Source organism: Mesoplodon bidens, assembly GCF_964165515.1.
Source record: "Mesoplodon bidens genome assembly, chromosome: 4".
Classification (NCBI taxonomy): Eukaryota; Metazoa; Chordata; class Mammalia; order Artiodactyla; family Ziphiidae; genus Mesoplodon; species Mesoplodon bidens.
Genome location: NC_138160.1, coordinates 139,607,108 through 139,626,524, shown reverse-complemented (window position 1 = coordinate 139,626,524; position 19,417 = coordinate 139,607,108). Strand labels below are relative to the sequence as shown.

Here is a 19,417-nt window from a genome sequence, read left to right as displayed (position 1 = left end):
CTCAAGGGTTGTTGAGTACCAAGCGCGTGGGCCCTGGCGTCCCCAGACCTGGCTTCAAATCCAGTCCCCAAGTGGGCCGTCTGTGTGAGCCTCAGTTTGTCCATCTGTAAAATGGAGTCATGACGACCCCGCAAGCTTGTGTGTAGATGGAACGGGAGGGAGGTGGACATTTCCAAAGAAATGCTACGAGGGGGCTGTTTTCCAGTAATCTAATGTGTTTTCTAATTCATTGTTTTTGTGGTGCTCAGATATCTATTTATTAATGTGACTGGTGGGGGTGGGGGCTCAATATTGTTAAGTAAAATTCAGGGCACAGATCGTGTGTCCTCAGTGTGTGCAAGAGACAGTAGGGCAAAAGTTAGGAAGGAAAGGTGAGGAAAATCTCATTCTCTTGGGGGAGGAAACCATGGAGTGTGCATTACCCCCCTCTGAAAGCTGAACTGAGAAAAACACTGGGGAAGTCCCTCCCAGAACTTACTCCGGAAGCAGCTGGAAGTCTTGTGATGTGAAGCTGCCAGGCTCCAGTGGACAGATGGCTTTTCTGGCAAACAGAGGAAGGCAGTAAAAGCTCTACTCTCAGCTGGGAAACTTGATACTAAGTTAAGATTTTGGAGCAAGTAAAGAAACCTAAAGGCCCACAGCAAGCTGAGAAAAAAACATCTGTGGTGTATCAGAAAGTGTTACTATCCTTAATATACAAAGAGTTATTAGAGATCATTAAGAAAAATATAAATTCTCCTGAAGAGAAAAGTAGGTAAAAGCTATGAACAGGCAATTCCCTAAAAAAGAAAAGAAAAGAAAGGAAAACACACAAACACACAAACAGTGGTAAAGAATCCACCTTCCAATGCAGGGGACACGGGTTCGTTCCCTGGTCGGGGAACTAAGGTCCCACATGCCACAGGGCAAATAAGCCCAGGCGCCTCAACTAGAGAGAAACCTGTGCGCCACAACAAAAGATCCCGCATGGCACAACTAAGACCTGACACAGCCAAAAATAAATAAGAAACACACAAACATATTAATGGTCAATAAGCATATTTTAGGTTCAATGTAGTCATCAAAGAAATTTAAAATAAAACAATGCACTCTGTGTGTGTGTCTATCAAACTGGCAGTTTTTCCTTTTATGAAAAGTCCTAGTGTTTGGAAAAGAGAATATGTACAAATCCTGCTGGTGAGAGTGTTAAAAGGCATAGCCTTTCTGGAGAGGAGTAAGGCGGAGGTGTGGGGATTATACAAGCCTTGAACTGGTACATATGCTTTGACTCAGAAATTCCACTAGTAGACATTTATCCATTGAGAATGACGATGAATGTGGGCAAAGCTTCAGCTCTGGAATGTCCCTGGAGGAGGCAGTGGGCAGAGTGGCTAGACCTCGGTGCTGGAGCCTGGTTGCCTGGAGCAAGTGCCTCTCTGAACCTCAGTTTCCACATCTGTAAAATGGAAAATGTCATAAGGATGCCAAAACATTTGGACACATCAAATGCCTGGCATATAATAAATACCCAGTAATTGGAAGCTTAGTGAGAATAATTTAATAGAAATGTAAAAGCACCCAGAAGATAAGTGGGCCACAGAGAGAAATGGAGGTTCACAGAGAAGCTCCTAAACACATGAGAAGACTCTCCACCTCATCCCCAATAAGACATGCTCGTTAAAATGATGCCAAGACAACATTTTTCACCCAGAAGATCTGGGAAATCCCAAGTCAGCTGACAGCCTGTGGGGAAATGGGCCACCTTCACACAGATGAGTGGGCACCAGGTGAGACCACTCTGATGGAGAGCACTCTCAAGACTGCTATTGAAATGACAAACATGCATGCTCTAAACCCTGAGATTTCACCTTGGGGGATTTACCCCCTTGCATGAAAAGTATGTAAGAGGTCATTCACTATGGTATTAGCTGTTAGTGCAAAAGATTAGAAGCAAAACCCCATCATCAATTAGATTCTGGTTAAATAGATTAAGGAGCCCATCCACAATCCTTCATCCCCAGTTGCAAATCCCCAAATATTATGACACCCAGAAGTCTTTCTAAGATTGTTTAATCTTCATGTATCCAGTGAGTGTGAATATTCATCAGTTTATCTGCAGCAACTGACTATGAGATGCTGCCCCCAATAAGCTAGGGAGTGTATTAGTTAGCTATTGCCACATAACAAATGACCCCCAAAGTTAGCCACTGAAAACTATACATGTTTATTATCTCAGAGTTTTTGTGGGTGAAGAATGTGGGAGCCGCTTAGCTGGGTGGATTCACAAAGCTCTCATAACAATGATACCCAAGGGGGTTGAGGAACTGAGAGCCGCTCCAGAATACCTGCATCTGCCCTGGGTCCTGAACATCCAGATTATAAACATCTTGCCCACTGGTCCGCTTCTAGTTGGACCAGTTGCTTTCTGTCCCATTTCAGGGAAGTCCCCATGAAACATTTCCGTCTTAGGGATGGAGTTCAGGATCCCTGCACCACCAGCAGTGTCAACCTCAGCCCTACACACATTTACTGCTGCAACAAGGAGGTCTCTGTAGGGTCCTATAGTAGGAGGCCAGGCTGCCCTGGCCCTGAGCAGAGCTCCATGCACGCATTGTTAAGGTGAACCCAAGGCTCCCATCACCACTATCTCCCCCACCAGTGCTGGGAACTGGTAGCCGTTGGGAGAGGTCCTATAGAGGCCTGGCAAGAAGAGATGGGACACAAATTCATATGCATGTCAGAGGATACCTCTGACACTCAGGCACACTCCTTGACTCCCCATTGCCCTAGTTCACCATGAGCTTGGCCAACCTGGCCAAGTCAGGAGACAAGGTGCATACTGTTCCATCCAGGAACCCACACTCACAATCCTCTTGTATACCCCACACAGGCCCCCCGACCCTGGCAATTCACTGGCATGGGCCAAGAACCTGTGAGGTCCTCACCTGTTTCTGCTTGGTCCCGTGGAAGCTCTGAGCAGCCATCCAGAGTGCAGGACATGTTGCTGGCACCAAGGGCTTTTTTCAATTCTAAAATAAGAGATAGAGACTTCCCTGGTGGCGCAGTGGTTGAGAGTCTGCCTGCCAATGCAGGGGACACAGGTTCAAGCCCTGGTCTGGGAGGATCCCACACGCAGTGGAGCAGCTGGGCCCGCGTGCCTCAGCTGCTGAGCCTGTGCTCTAGAGCCCGCGTGCCACAACTACTGAAGCCCACGCGCCTGGAGCCCATGCTCCACAGCAGGAGAAGCCACCACAGTGAGGGGCCCACACACTGCAGCAAGGAGTGGCCCCTGCTTGCCACAACTAGGGAGGGCCTGCACGCAGCAACGAAGACCCAATGCAGCCAAAAATAAATAAATTTAAAAATAAAATAAAGAGATAAACCCCCGGACCCACCTGGATAAGCCCCAGAATCCCAGGGCTTCTATGAATTTTCCCAGAGAGGCCACAAGAGGGCAAAGCATGGAAGAAATGTCTCAACCAGGAACCCTAAACAAGTGGCTTACATGAGCCTCTCTCCACACCTGTGCCCATGGCATACATTGCTAGCTGATCCCCACACCTTCACGGAGCCTGGATGCTACCTACCCCACCTTCCAGCACAATGCTTCAAGCAGACATCACAAATCAATTGAGGACAGAAACACCCCACCCCCCCACCCCGCCTTCAGTACATGTAGAACTTGCAGGAATGGAAACCTGTTTCTGAAAAATTTTTTCCAATCAGTGATTAGCCTTTTTCCATTTAAAATGTCCCCTATTCTAAAGGAACTCGGTTCTTTTCGTTTGGCCTCAAGGACACTTCTCACCCTTACTTCCTGGCTCCCAGAACACTGCTATCTCTGGGTTTCTCCCACCTCTCTGACTGCTCCTTCTGCATCTCTTCTTCCTCTTTGTGTCCTTCAAATCCAGGCTCTTTGGGACTCCTCTCCTTTCTCCCTACACCATCCCCAGGGTTGTGGTCCCTCCCATGCACCCAGTGACACCCCAAGCCAACAACAACCTCTGACTTCCGTCTCATCCTCATGCCTGGGCTCCGTCCCCTTGGTTGCTGCCCCTGCTCAAGACCATCCTTTGCCCCCCAGGACCAGGCCCTCAGCCTCCTCCCTGGCTTCCAGTCTAGCCACTGTTGCCCTCTTGCTCACACATCCTCCGTGGCTCCCTATTGCCTGCCACAAAATGTCTAAACTCCTCTGCCTGTCATTCAAGGACCTGCACGTCTGCCCTGGCAGACTGCAGCCTCCTCTCCTTCCTTCTGTGTCAGCTGTGACATTCCCTGAGTAACCATTACACATTGCTCATTCCCCTGTTAGTACACGTCTCAGCAGTCATAGGCATTGGGTCAGGAAGGAACAGACAAGGCAGGAGGGAGAAGAGACAGTCAGGAGCCTCTTCCCAGCCCAGGAAATCCTAAGAGGCCTACCCCAAGTCCACGTACTCTTGAGGGCTCAATGCCAGCCCAGAATAAAACATGGAGAGGTTGTTGAATGAGAAAATGTAAATGTCTATCCCCAGTTTTTAAATTTTGCCTCCCTTCTCTCATCCTAAGAACTCCTGCATATCCGTCACAGCCCCACTCCAATGCCCCCTCCTTCAGGGAGCTTCCATCACTGCCCCTCTAGGCTCGCCCACCCCAGATCCCCTCTGTCCCAGTCCTGGCCCTTAGTCAAAGGACTAGTGTTCACAGGTAGTGAGAGGTGATGGGGACCCTGGTAGGGCTCAGTATACACAGCCAGGGGTCAACAGGCTCCCCTGAGCCATAGGGGGTGGGACTCACCTCGATCAATCCTCTGCAGCAGGACCCCTCGGATGACATCCTCATAAATACCCTCAATGGTCAGAGCAGGGCTGCCCACAGCAAGGACATCCCCTTCGAACTCAGGCAGCTCCTGTAACCGAGGCAGGTGAGGGGCTGGGCTGGAGGGGTGGGCTATGTGTGACATGGTTTGAGCCCCAGCTCTGTCACTGATTAGCTAGGGAAACCTGGGCCTCAGTTTCCTCATCTTTAAAATGGGCTCCTTGACTCATTATTCCCTCGGGTTGTTGTGAGAATTGGTGAAACAAAGCACATCACACCTCAATGGGAATAGTACAGGTGTTTCTGCTGGGACCCCTCACAGCCACTTCCTGCCTGACCCCTGATGCAGACCCCTTCATGGTGCCCCTAAGCCTGTGTAGCAAGGCCCCTGTGACCTCTCCCCTCATCTACTTCCTACCCCCTTGTTCGCTAAGCCCCAGCCACACTTGCCTCTCCTCTGTTTCTCCAACACACCAGGCACAGACCTACCTCAGGACCTTTGCACATGCTGTACCCTCTGCCTGGAAAACCCTTCCCCAGGACATGGCTCATGGCTTTAGTTCACTACTTCTCAAGCATCATCTTCTCAGAGAGAGCCCCCCTAACCACTCGGCACCCTCACCATACACACATACACTCCCCCTCTGCCTCCTCCCTTCTCTGAAGCCTGTATCACCTGCTGATATGTGATGCACCGGACCCCATGCCAGCTCTGCAGACACAGCATTGTCATGGGAGAAGCAGAGGGCATTGTGAGGTCCCAGAAGAGCCATTGGACCCAGCCCCTGGGCTCAGGGAACAAAAGTCTCTAATCATCAAGGTGGCTCTATGAGCCTTATAGAAAGATGCTTGGTTGTTCTATAGGACCCGTCCCCCATCAGCTCACCGCTTTGCAGCTCAGCTCCAGCTGGCTCAACACGAAGGGCAAGAAGATGCAGAGCAGCCAGCCATGGATGAACCTCCTCTGCGCCGAGCCACTGTCCGACTGGAATTTCTGCACGACACACACGGCAACTGGTTTCACAACCACCTGAGCACCCAGGCCCACTGCCATGCCCTCTCCGCAGACCTCACCTTCAGCACGCGCCCCCTGACTTTCTCCAGCTGCTGGGCAGCCTGGTCACAGTCCAGAGCCGTGGTCAGACATTGGTCGGCCAGCTGCAGGAAGGTGGCCACAGCGTCAGCCATGAGCTGTGGGAAGAGATGCTGGGATGAGCCCTGGGAATCCATGCTCTTTCTGGGCCCTACGCCTGCTCGGTTGAACCCTTCTCAGCATCCGGCTTGCCCTGACCAACTACTTCCCTACAACCTCCTTCTTGTCCCAAGAAACAGCACTCTCTTCCTCTCAGGACTTGGGGCTCATCCAGTCAGTGCCAGGATGGCCAGCATGGGGATCAGAGAGCTGTCGATAGTCCAGGCTCCTTGGCTGAGCACCCTTGTGCAGTATCCAAACTGAACAACCGTGCCGGGCAGCACTGGGTCTTCTCAATCCCTGTCTCTTTCACTCACCATGTCCATTAGCACGTCCCAACCCCTTGGCTTTCAAAACACACCCTGCTCCTCTCCACCAACCCATTCTAATGGTTCAGACCTCCTCCCTGCCTCCTCCACTTCTACCCCCGACAGCCCCTGCTCCCCAGGGCAGGCAGGGCTTTCTAAAAAACCTTGAATCTGGCCATGCCCCTCCCCTGCTCACACACCTGCTGTGACTCCTATTGCCCTTGGACAGAGCCCAGCCCCCTGAGCCCCATACTCAAGGCCCTGACCCATCTGCGCCCCCCACCTCGCTGGCATATCTCCCACATCTATGCCCTCCCTTGAAATCTACAAGCCAATGTCTCTAAATTGCTTCACTTTCCCCAAATGTGGACACGCTCTCACACCTCCCAGGGCTTATCCACACTGTTCCCTCCACCCAGGACATGCCCCATTCCCATTCTTCCCCCAGCTGCCCCAGCCTGGCAGTCCTCTCCTCCTGGAAGCCTTCCCAACCCTGGAGATGGATCAGGTGCCTCCTCAGGGTTCCCATAGCACCTTGTGTGTCCCATCACAGCCCTGTCCATCATGTGTGATTACTGCCTGCCTGGTCGTGAGCTCATGTCTGCATGACACTGGGAGTCCAGCAAGGGAGGGCCAGGTCTGTCTGGGTCATCGTGGTCTCCCTGGCACACACTTGGCACCTACTCATTGGAGGCTGCCATCCTTGTCTCGCTTCCTCCCAGCCTCCCACTCACCCTTACCTGCTGTGCGAGATCCTGGGCCCCAAACACCAGGCTCTGTGTTCCAAAGAAGCCAAATGGTTCTGCCAGCTGACCCAGGCGCCCCCGGCTCCACTCCGCCTCTCGGTAGCAGGTCTGCATCAGCTCTGGGTCCCATGGCATCTCCCCAAATGAGTAAACCTGTGTTCCCATAGCAGTCAGGTAAGAAAAATACCACCAGCCAATGGAAGAGCAAGGCTAAGGACCTCATAGACAGTTCATCGAAGGAGAAACACAAATGGAAACACATCCTGCCTCAGTTGTCACCAAAATAATGCATAATAAAAGTAACTGTGAGGTAGGGTGTGATGGACATAAAACGGTAAAACTTGAAACAAATGATAACATGTGGTGCTGGCAGGGCTGACGGGAAATGGGCACACTCAGCCCTTGTCCCACCTGATGTTCCCTTTGTGCTGGATCCTGTGGCTGCAGAAGTGCAATAATCCAAAGTGGTATTTGCCCTCAAACTGCTCACAGAAAAGTTGGGGGAGACAGAGTGTAGACAGACAACAGTAGTGGTGTGTTAATACTTCTCTAAGGAGGGAAGCACGCGCAGCTGCAGATGCAGAAAGGACCAGGGAAAGTTCCTGGAGGAGGTGATTATGAAATGGAGATGTGAAGATTAATAAAGGGAAACCTCATTTAAAATAAAGTCACGGGAGATCCCTGATGGTCTAGTGGTTAGGATTCGGAGCTTTCACTGCGGTGGCCCAGGTTCAATCCCTGGCTGGGGAACTGAGATCCCACAAGTTGCGTGGCCAAATAAATAAATAAAAATGAAATCATTAAGCCCTGAAAGGGCGGGGTGGGGGGCTCTCGTGCACTGCCACTCCTTGCCCTCTGCAGACCCCAAACTGGAAGAAGGTTACTACTTTACCGCTCCAGCAGGAGGCAGATTTTCTCCTTATGCAGTAACAGCCCCAACTAATGAGAAACTACCACCACTCAGCCAATGAGAAACTGTCACCACCCTGAACTCTCGCTTTCCTCCAATGGACTTTCCTTCAAAGCTGCCCCTCCCAATTTTCTCCTTCTTCTCTATAAAGTAATGTTCCTCCCCTTCGTTTGCCAGACTTGCCTCTGGTTTTGCCATAGCTTGCATGTCCCGAATTGCAATTCTCATGCTGCCCTCCCTTCCCAAAATGTTCTGCTGATAAAATAACTGGCTGTTTCATTTTAAAGGTCAACAGACACTTAACGAGTTGAAGGTTTCTTGGCACATAGTATGCTCGTATTTAATATCAGAAGAAAAGAGCTGACCTGCGTGGAGCAGAATTCTGTCCCAGGAAATGGGGTGGGCTGTGGCCAAACAAGGCAATGGGAGGAGGAACAATTTGTGGGGAAGGTGACTCCAGACTGATGTTATTAAATGCTAATCTTGTCATCTTACTCCTTCCCCCCATGTTATAAACCGTGCCCCAGTGACCATAGCATAGCGGACCACCATAAGTAAAATGCAGCTTAGAAGAAAGTTCAGAGATTTTTTAAAGAGGTTTTCAAACAAGAAAGATTCAAGGTTCACGCAACTCTTCTATAAAGTTAACACGCTGCACACAGGCCCGATGAAACACGACCCACTGGACCTCACCTCCTTCCGCAGCTGGGTGCTGGAGCGGCTCCCACGCAGGTGGCGGGACAGGCGGTCCATGCCCTGGGTTAGGAGGGTCTGCACTGCCGTGAGTTCGGCTTCCACGGTGCTCAGCAGCGTCTGCGTGACCCGGGGCAGCTGCGCATCCACCTTCCTGCGCAGGCACGACTCGAGGGGACCCTGGACGTTGGCTGTGAGCGGAAGACACTGGCTTGGATCTCCTCCTCGAGGTGCTCCGCAAATTGGGAGGCGGGGGTGGGGTGGGGAAAGGAGTGAGGCCATGGGCTCAACAGGGTGAGGTAGACGGGAGCGCTGACTTTGAACACCCTCCTCTACCCCATTATACAGAATAGAAAACCGAGGCCAAGTGCGATGGGGATCGGCTCCAAGTTGCACACAGAGGCAGAGTTAGGATTCCAACTCTGTTCTCTTTGTTACTGAGCTGAGTGAGAGCTATTTCCGCCGTCTGACTGGACAACCCACAACCGGAGTCAGGCCTGATACCGCCAACACCTCTGCCCCTCTTCCCACCCAGTCTTGGTCTCCGGGCTCACCAGCTCCGTCCCTGGCCTTCCCGCCTCCCAAGCACCCGCCCTCCCTCTTGACCCCGTCTAGAGACCTGGTCTCACCACCAAAGCATCAAGGCCTCGCCCATTTTCCCACTTAGGCTCCACCCTTTTCTTTTCCGGCCCTGCCTCCTCCGGGTCCCAGACCTTGGGCCCTTTCCCTTACACCCAAGCTGTTCCCCTTCTTCCTCTCAGGCTCCCGGCCCCGCCCCTCACATCCAGGCCACGCCCGCGGACCTCACCCTGCAGCCTCCCTAACACGCGCTCCCGCAACTTCAGCATCTGATCTACGTCTGGGCGGAGAGTCTTCTCCAGGGCGGCGAGCAGCTCCTCCTTTTCGGGCTGGAAGGCGCGGAGCCCAGTGGAGGCCCCGGCCAGGACTGCAGCGTGGACGGCGTCCAGTAGCTGCCCAGATCAGCCGAGGGGACCCCACACGGGCCAGGGGCGCGGTAGAGAGACGAGATGGGGCGAGGGTAGGACAGAGAGAAGACAGACGCACAGAGATGGGCGGAGAGGTTGGGCGACAGTCGCAGAGAGGGCGAAGCTGAGCACCCGGGTCCGGCTCCTATCCCCATCCGCGGCCTCCCGCGTGTCCCTGCCCCACCTCCTCGACCCCATGCGTACCTTGGCCCAGGCCCAGGCCCGAGCGCGGCCGGCCCCCCGCAGGCCGGGCAGGGTCTGGGCTCGCAGCGCAGGCAGCAGCTCCCGCATCAGTACCGCAGTCAGCACCTGCGGGAGAGGTGACCATGGGTGCTTCGGTGGGCCGAGAAGGGGTCAGGGGGGTCCCGGGTGCGGCCTTGTGCGGCACTGACCTCGGCGTCCGAGCCTAGGGTCACGTCGTCGTCGCCAAAGTGGCCTTGCTGCTGCCGGTAGAGCCGTATGGCGTCCAGGAAGGCACGGGCGGCTGGGGCTTGACTTCGCTGCAGGACTGAGGGGCGGCTCCTCAGTGCCCGCCCACCCCTCCCCTGCTCTCAGGCTGCCTGGCTCCCCGTCGCCTGAGAAGGAAGCCCTCCGCCTCCTCGCCAGGTCCCAAACAGCTAAGTCTCACCCACTTCCAGACCTCTGCGCAAAGAAGTGCCCTCCGCCGGGAACACGCTCCCCTAAGTTTATCACCAGCCCATAAGGGGCCTGTATACCATTTTGGAAAAGGCATCCCCTGCAGGCAGTCACAGCCCAGATCCCACTGCAGTCTCCAGCTGCCTCTCCAGTTAGGTACGTTTGTTCAGTCAACAACCTGCCCAGATGTGTCAGTCCTAATTCCTCTTCTTCACCTGGCTGGCCCCTCATCTTTTTTAGACCCCAGTTTGGACATCCCCTCCCTGATCCCCCAGGCTACGCTCCCATGGGGCTGTGCCCTCATTACAGCCCGGGCCATGCACAACTGCCTGTTTCCCCTCTGTCCTCCCCCAGGATCCATTTTATAAATAAGGAAACTGAGGCTTGGAGAGGATCCCACAGCCAGCAGGAGCAGAACCATCCGACTCCAGACTCTGTGCTCCACCACTGCCTGCCCTTTCCCAGGACCCACCTGTGCCTCGAAGCCGGATGCCGCCCTGCAGGGCTAGCCTCCAGACACGCTGCACCTCCGCTGTGGCTGCAGAGAAACAGAGGTGCTGGCGGAAGGGGTGCTGCAGGAACAGGGGGAAACTAACAGGCATTTCCAAGAGGGGGTCAGGCTCTTCCTGTGTATGGTGTCCTGAAAGCAGAGGAGGTTGCATCTTCATTCATTCATTCACTCTAAAATCATTCATTCACTAGGAGACAATAACCATGAAATGTGTAGAGAACCCTTACTTCACCTCAGGCCCAGGAGGAGGTGTGCCCAGGGCAGACATCAGCAATCCATCCCAGCACTGTTTCCCAGCCTCAGCAACATGCTTAACACAGCAGTCCTAGGCAGCCACTGACAATCTCTCCTAGCTGGCATGTGGTCTGAGCCCTGCTTGCTGTGGGGTGCTGGAGTCGGCAAGGCCCAGGTTCAAACCTGGCCAGACCATTTTCTAGCTCTTTGCACAGATTTTCATCTCCCTGAAAAACCTCAGTTTTCCTACCTGCAAAATGGGCTAAAAAGGGATACCAATGACCTAGAACTGCTGGGAGGACACAAATGAGTGAATTTATTTTGATAAATTAAATTGGAGTCCCCAAATCCTCAGTGTTTTGTTCAGATTTCCAGAGTGATACATACAGACTGCGGTAAAATGCAATAATGCAAAAAGGGCTTCCCTGGTGGTGCAATGGTTAAGAATCTGCCTGCCAATGCAGGGGACACGGGTTCGAGCTCTGGTCCGGGAAGATCCCACATGCCGCGGAGCAACAAAGCCCATGCGCCACAACTACTGAGCCTGCGCTCTAGAGCCTGCAAGCCACAACTACTAAGCCCACGTGCCACAATTACTGAAGCTCGTGCGCCTAGAGCCCACGCACCGCAACGAAGAGCAGACCCTGCTCGCCGCAACTAGAGAAAGCCTGCACAAAGCAACGAAGACCTAATGTAGCCAAAAATAAATTTAAAAAAAAATAGTAATAATAATGCAGAAAAAGGTGGATGTCCCTTGTCATCCAGCCCTTCAATCGCAGCGCCCAGAGATGATAATAGCTGTTAACAGTTTGGGGGACATTATTCCAGATTTTAAAATCTGCACAAAGCTGTATGGGGTGCTTTTTTTTTTAACAATGTGGAGTTTTCTGGTTTATAACTGGCCTTTTGGCTCCTGCATATGTCTGGGACACCTTCAGAGGTTGCACACCTTTCCTTCCTGAGGGTCAGGCTGTAATTTATTTAATCAACCCCAAAGGATGCGTATTTGGGTGGATTCCCATGTTTTTGACATCATCAACATTTCTGTAGACGGTTCTTGTTGCTACATCTTCGCATGATTTAACAGCAGGATAGCTCTGCAGGGAAGCAAAAGGTGTAATTCTGGCTCTGTCCCTTACTAACTGTGTGACAGTCCTTAGCCTCAGTGTCCCCCTCTGTAAAATGGGGTGGTTAGTGATGGGGCTGCCTCCTGGGCAGATTCAATGAGATAATGCAGGCCCTCATCAGATGCATGCCAGCCCACTTATGCTGCTCCTTACCTATTCAGAGAGAGAAAGAGGAGGAAGAGGAAGGGGAGGAAGGGGAAGGGAGGAGAAGTGGGAGTGGGGGAGGAAGAGGAGGAGGAGGAGGGAATGAAGGAGAACCATCCTGGAAACACTGGACTGACCAATTACACGCTGTAACAAGTCTGTGCAATTTTCCTGCCCACCACTGCCCATCTCCCTACATGCTTACTGACACCATATTTTATCATTTTTACCCTTTGCTTCTTTGATTCTGGTCCAGTGACCTAACTCCTTCACCCTGACAGGAATGGGTGTTTCTCTTTCTAGAGCGAGGCTGCTCACCCAGAGGCAATGCTGCCCCCAGGGACACTTGGCAATGTCTGGAGATATACTTGGTTGTCGTTCTTGGGATGCAGAGTGCTCCTGGCATCTGGTGTGTGGAGGTGAGGGATACTCTTCAGCATCCTGTGAATGGTGGCCCCCACTGCAAAGAATGATCTGGCCCCAGTGTCCACAGTGCTGAAGTAGAGAAACCTGCTCTTGGGGTCCCCGGGAGCCTTACCTGAGGATTCTGGGCAGAGAGTGTCCAACAGGTGGAGATATTCACTCTGGGAAGTCAGGACTGTGTACCCTGTCAGTACCATGGAGCCCAGGGGACGGTCCCCATTTTCATATTCCTGCAAAAGCCATCCAAAGAACCGTTTGGGGACAGGTCTAAACTGTGGCTTCCATATCCCAGTGTGGGATCAGGGGAAGGTTTGGGGTTAACTGGGGAAATCCTCCACCCTCCCTCCTCTGTCCACCCCTCCCTCAATCCCTCCTTCCTTCCCTTCCCCATAGTGGAGCACCCAGCACCTGCCGTGTGCTAGGCCAGTCCCAAGTGCTATATGAGGACTAACCCATTGAATCCTTACAGCCCCATGTGGCATAGACCATCATCACCCCATTTCACCGAGGCGAAAACTGAATCCCAGGGAGACAAGTGACCTGCCTGAATTCCCCAGCTGGAAAGCAGGGCACAGGCGGCATGTGCAAAGGCCTTGCATGGTTTCAACCTCAGCTCTGCTGATGACCATGAGTGAGCCCCTACCCCTGGCCTGGGCCTCAGTTTATCCACCTGGCACAGCCAGAAATGCTCACCCACCCAGGGCCAAGCTTACAGGTTGGCCCTACTTGATGATTGAAGAAAGGAGGGGGGCTATGTTGGGAACTGGACCCCAAACCCACAATGGGGAGGGTGGGATGGAGACGCCAGAGGTAGATGGGCTGCAGGCCACTCACTCACCTCCCTGTGACTGAACCATTCCAGGCGGCCGTCCCCACGCAGGACACAGAAGACTGGCTGCCACTGAGGTGGGTGGCCCTGCAGCTGGGTCAGGGGCCCTCGGTGCTCCCGGACTCGGGGCAGCTTCTGTGGGAGGAGGGGCGGGCGGATGTCAAGAACATGGGCCAGTGTCCCAGTGTCCAGACCACCTGGACAGCTCCTCCTGTGTCCCGGGTGCCACCAAGTACAGTAAGTCCCCTACATATGAATGAGTTCCATTCTGAGAGCGAGTTTGTAAGTCCAATTTGTTCATAAGTCCAACAAAGTTAGCCTAGGTACCCAACTAACACCATTGGCTATATAGTACTGTACTGTAATAGGTTTATAATACTTGTCACACAAATAATACATACAAAACAAACACACACAAAAATAAATAAAACATTTTTAATCTTACAGTACAGTCCCTTGAAAAGTGCAGTAGTACAGTACAACAGCTGGCATACAGGGCTGGCATCGAGTGAACAGGCAAGAAGAGTGACTGACTGGAGGAGGGGGAGGAGGTGGGAGACGGTAGAGCTGAAGGATCGTCAGCTATAGGAAATGGAGGGCAAGCTGCAATTTGACTCATGCCTGACGCTGATGGAACGCACGTTTGCATCTTTGAAAGTTTGCAACTTGAAGGTTCATATGTAGTGGACTTACTGTACAGGTGCTTGGGCACTGCTGGTGTGGTGTTATATTCTTTATCAAGCACGCTCACAGCCTGCACTTCCAAATATGAACTGAGGCAGACACTTTTGTTATCTCCAATTTACTTGCAAGCGGACCCTTCCCCAGTTGAGCCTCAGATGAGACCCCAGCCCTGGCCAACATCTTGATTGCAGCCTGTGAGAGACCCTGAAAGAAAGGACCCAGGAAAGCCCCGTCTAGATTCCTGACCCACAGTAACTGAGATTACAGACGTGTTGTTTGAAGCACTGATTTGGTGGTGTATTTTTACACAGCATAGCTAACTGATACAGGTGGGATTGCTTGGTCGTGGAGCAGGTGTAGTTTAACGTTATGAGAAATGGCCAGGCCTCTGCCCACAGACCCCTCCCTCAGGCAGGATGGGACATCACCTTGTTTCATTTTCTTTGTCCCTCTTCTCACTTCCTGGCCACCTGAATTGTGTGCGTTTGTTTCACCAATGGTCCCAGAGTAGCTCCTGCTACACAGTTGGTGCTCAGTAAACATTTGATGACTAAACAAACAGCATTTGTGAAGTTTTGATTCTTCAGCAGGTAATGGGAACTCAGAGGTTTATTAAGTGATTCTCCATCTCTCTTCCTAAGTCTGAGATTTTTCATAGTAATAGTGTTAAAATGTTATAATAGAAATGATATACATAATGCAAATAGATAAAACAAGTATTAAAGAAAATGTTTCAACTGAAGCGAGGGGAACTCCCTCCACGCTGCTTGAACCCCAATGTCAGCTGTGCCCTGGCCCAGGGGGTTGGGACCAGCAGGAGGCAGAAGGTGCAGGTGGGGGCGATTCCCAGGCCCCATGATGCCCCAAGCGGGACAGGGGGAGTCCCAGGTGGCAGGGGGCTCTGTCCATGGTGCCACAGAGCCCCCACCCCAGGGCAGTCACAGCTGGGAGAATGGGTGTCCAAGAGAGGAAATCTCAGAGCCTGATCGGGACAGGGGACCCAGTATCCCTTGTAAGGAGTATGGGCTCTGGGTTCAAATCTTGCCTCTGCATCTTGCTGGCAGTGTGACCTCAGTCAGGTCACTTCACCTCTCTGTGCCTTGGTTTCCTCATTGGTCAAAGACCCATCCCCTGGGCTGGTGAGAACTAAGTTGTACAGGGCACATGGAGATCCTGGACACCATTTGCCAGCTCAGGAGACCTTTGGAGCTGGGGCTGGGCAGTTCCAGGCTATTTTGTTCCATCGATAAGCCCTTCCTGAGCCCCTACAAAGTGAAGGCACCATGTGGGCACAAGGGATCAGGGGGAAGGGGAAATAAGGCTTGGACCCTGTCCTCATAAAGCAGACAAATGGAGGTGGCAGACGTGTGAGCCCGGGCTGCGTCGGAGAAGCAGACAGACAGGGGTTCCAGAGGAGGTGCCCGACTCAGGTGGGGGTAATAGTAGTCAAGGAAGGCTTCTTGGAAGAAGTAGCAGATGAAGTATGGGATAGAATGGGGAGGGTGGCACATGCAAAGGCTTGGACGTCCAGTGGGCATGCTGTGCCCTTGGATGATGCACTCAGCCAGGCCACACCTTTTCCAACTTCAGGGCTTTTGCATTGCCTATGCCCTCTGCCTAGAATGCCCTTCCCTCTCTGGGCTTCAGGTCTGGCTCCTTCTCATCCTTTACGTCTCAGCTCAGAAGGACCTTCCTACACCCCAGCTTCCAGCCCCCAACACCACCCTTCATTTTGTCTTCCTAGCACCTATCACAAGTTATCCTGCATCATGATATGTTAGCTTGACAACAAACTGGTCATTTCCCCCAACTAGACTGTGAGCCCTGGAGGGCAAAGCGGGATCTGTCTCAGTCACTACTGTGTCCCCAGCATCCAGCCAGGGGTGTGGCACACGGTAGATGCCCAGTGAATGTTTGCTCGAAGAATGAATTTTGGGGACATCCCTGGTGGTCCAGTAGTTAAGACTCCACGCTTCCACTGCAGGGGGTGTGGGTTCGATCCCTGGTCAGGGAACTAAGATCCCGCATGCAACGCAGCATGGCCACAAAAAAAAAAAAACATGAATGAATTTTTAAAAATTTTTAAGCATTTATTATTATTTTATATATTATTTATATTTATTTATTTATTTGGTTGCGCCGGGTCTTAGTTGTGGCAGGTGGGCTCCTTAGTTGTAGCATGCATATGGGATCTAGTTCCCTGACCAGGGATCGAACCCAGGCCCACTGCATTGGGAGCTCGGAGTTTTAACCACTGCACCACCAGAGAAGTCCCAGAATGAATTTTTAATAGTCACACCAGGTCGTGGCACCAGCAAGGACAAAGGTGTGAGGAGGGACCCTCAAACGAACGAATGAACGGCCCCCCCAGCCTCGCCCACTCAGCACCCCCTCCCCCTTTGCGGCACCCACTTTGCTGTGCAGCAGCTGGCATCCGGCTGGCTCCTGGGGGCCCAGCTCTCGGGAGATCTGCCACAGGACCGAGGCTGCCAGCTGCCCGCGGTAGCAGGGCAGGAAGTTCCTCAGCAAGGTGTCTACCTGGCCTGCAGGGACAAAAGGATGGTGAAGTGGATGAATCAGGTCCCCCCCAACCTGCCAGAGGTGGGGGCAGAACAGGCAGAGAAGCCACTTACGGATTCCTATCTGCACCCCAAAGTTGCCCCGGAAGACATGCTCCAATTCCATTCACCCTTAACCCTCCGTTGCCTGTTTTTATCCACATGGGGGTTGGTGGGGGGCGGGGGAGTTAAAGGATTCAGGCTTAATTTATAAACGATGTACAACACACCTTAAATGTATAAAGCATAGAAATGAATGAGCTTGACATATGTACATACCCATGACACCATCACCGTGACCCAGATAAAGAACAGATCAATTGTACCTGAAAGTTTCCTTGTGCCCCTTACTGGGGGAGATTTTCAAAATCTTTTAAAAACCTCACCCAGCACAAGGGAACTTTCTGGGGTGATAGAAGTATTCTGTATCCTGATCTAGGAGGTGATTACACAAGTGTTAAAGTTCTTCAAGCTGTTCCCCTAATATGTGTGCACTTGGCTGTGTGTAAAACACATCTATCTTGCTGCCTGGAATGTGCATCTGATGACTGGAGCTTCAGCAGCCATTCTGAGTCATGAGGTGACCTCAGGCACAGGAGCCACGCATGTTAGAACCATAATATGGAAGGGGTTGGGTTGTCTGACTTTTATCAGGCTGCCTGCCACTGTTCCCCTCTATAGGAGAGAGAAACAAATCTTTATCTCGTTTAAGCCACTACAGAAAAAAAAATTCCAACACTTTGCAGAGTAGCTTATTGAATCCATTCATGTAATGACAACTTGGCCTTGTTTCTTAGTCTAGATCATGAGCCCCCCCTCCATATCCCCAGTGCCCAGCACACTGTAAGTACTCAACTGTGTGTGTGGAGGATGGAGGACACTGGCCCTTCTTTGTCTCAAATCAAGAACTGTGACTTAGTCCCTGGGGTCCACATTGAGGGGCCTATTGGTCCTTGCCCACCTGGGAGGATCATCCCACAAGATCTGGCTGGGCTTGGGGCACTTCCCACCTGGCCCTATGCCCTTCACCCCAAACCCATGCCCTGAGTAGGGTTACCAGATTTACCAAATAAAAGTACATGACGCCAATAAAATTTGAATTTCAGGTAAATAACGAATACATTTTTAGCATACATATGCCCTCATGCAAAATTTGGGACATACTTATACTAAAAAAAGTATTCATTGCCTCTCTAGAATTCACATTAATAGGGCATCCTGTGTACCTGACAACCCAGCCCTAAAGCCCATCCGCCAAAATCTGGATCCTTCCCACTCTACTCACCCCTCAGGTGCTGCTGCTGTCGCTTGTCCAAGGGGCTCGAGGGCCGCCCACCCATCCTGCTACTGTGTCCTGGGCTCCCCTGAAAGTGAAGCAAACACCCACCTCCTCCCCACAACCCCCCAGTTCCTCAGCTCAGGGGCACCCTGGGAGCAAGGTCACCTGAGGGGCCTGGATGCTGCGGAGACCAGTGCCTGGGGTCAGAAGCCAGAGCATGGTCCTGGTGTGGTGTGGGATGCCTGCTCCCTGCCCGGCCCCGCCCCCGGCCCCGCCCCCTGCCCTGCCCCACCCTGCACCTGTGTCCTCCCAGTTCCCTTGTGGCCAAGTCCCCTAGGACTGGTGGTTTCTGTAGGGGCTGCCCCGGGTTGCGGGGGGGGTGGGCGGGGTGGTGGGAGACAAAAGTCCTAGCTGGCCTTGGAGGACGGATGCAGGGCAGATAACAGCTGAGAGCAGCTGTTGGTGTGGGGTGGCAGGGAAGGGGGGCTGGGCAGAGATGGGGCAGCTAAATCCTGTACCTACCCCTTGCCAGGTGACTCTGGATGCAATGGGATCCAGTCCAGGCCCAGCACCAGGCTGGGAAGACAGAAGTGGACTGACACCCCGGGTCCCTGGGGTCAGTGCTGGGGTAGGGGGAGCGGGTGGGGAGCCACTGGCCACTGCTGTGCCGTGGACTCGTGGCTGTCTCCCTTCGGTTCCTGCTTTGCCAGTCCATTCTCTGTCGGCGCATAGAGCCCTGGACTGGGTCGGATTAGTTGGGCCTTCCCACTAATGGCACCTGCTGTTGCCCAAGCACGGCCAGGCTGTTTTCCTTCCAACCCTCTACTCTGCTTTTCTCAATCTGTTTCCACTCAGCCCCGTCCCACTTCCTCACTCTCACATCTGAGTGATCAACCCAGACAAGACGTTGAAGGAAATTTCACTTTCTGTGGTTTCGGCTTTAAGGTTTCAATTCCCACATGCCTCTCCCACCAGCCTCCCCTGGTCCTTGGAGCCAGGCAGAGCTGATGGGTGGGACATGAGCAGACGCAATCTGGGCCATTGCTGCAGTCCTGACGCAAAGCAGCAGCACCTCGAAGCATTCAAGGCTCTGAGCAGGACTGCAGCATGGCCAGGTGCAGAGGTCACGACTGGCCTTGGGTGTGCAACAGGAGCTCGGCCAAGTGAGTGGGCAGGGGGTTGAACCGTGTCCCCCAAAAGGATATGTCCACAGGCCACTATCAAAAAAACAAAAAACAGGGGCTTCCCTGGTGGCGCAGTGGTTGAGAGTCCACCTGCCGATGCAGGGGACACGGGTTTGTGCCCCGGTCCGGGAAGATCCCACATGCCACGGAGTGGCTGGGCCCGTGGGCCATGGCCGCTGAGCCTGCGCGTCCAGAGC

The 19,417-nt window shown here is 52.8% G+C and overlaps 1 protein-coding gene across 2 annotated transcripts; it reads right to left on the bottom strand.

Annotated features, from left to right (window-relative positions):
* Positions 1 to 1,021: 1,021 nt before the first annotated feature.
* Positions 1,022 to 18,191, bottom strand: NIBAN3 (niban apoptosis regulator 3). 2 transcript variants are annotated; one of them, XM_081233640.1, is made up of 15 exons: positions 18,043 to 18,191; positions 16,612 to 16,742; positions 13,525 to 13,650; positions 12,802 to 12,916; positions 10,720 to 10,887; positions 10,004 to 10,119; positions 9,816 to 9,920; positions 9,434 to 9,596; positions 8,626 to 8,816; positions 7,017 to 7,175; positions 5,851 to 5,967; positions 5,663 to 5,770; positions 4,756 to 4,867; positions 2,925 to 3,008; positions 1,022 to 1,435 (listed from the first exon to the last, which is right to left on the bottom strand). In XM_081233640.1, the coding sequence occupies exons 1-15, from the start codon at positions 18,095 to 18,097 to the stop codon at positions 1,371 to 1,373; spliced, it is 1,815 nt and encodes a 604-aa protein (XP_081089766.1). In that variant the 5' UTR covers positions 18,098 to 18,191; the 3' UTR covers positions 1,022 to 1,370. The 2 variants fall into 2 exon arrangements, with proteins under 2 accessions (XP_081089766.1, XP_081089765.1); XM_081233639.1 differs by lacking the exon at positions 18,043 to 18,191 and having other exon boundaries at positions 16,612 to 17,004.
* Positions 18,192 to 19,417: the final 1,226 nt, after the last annotated feature.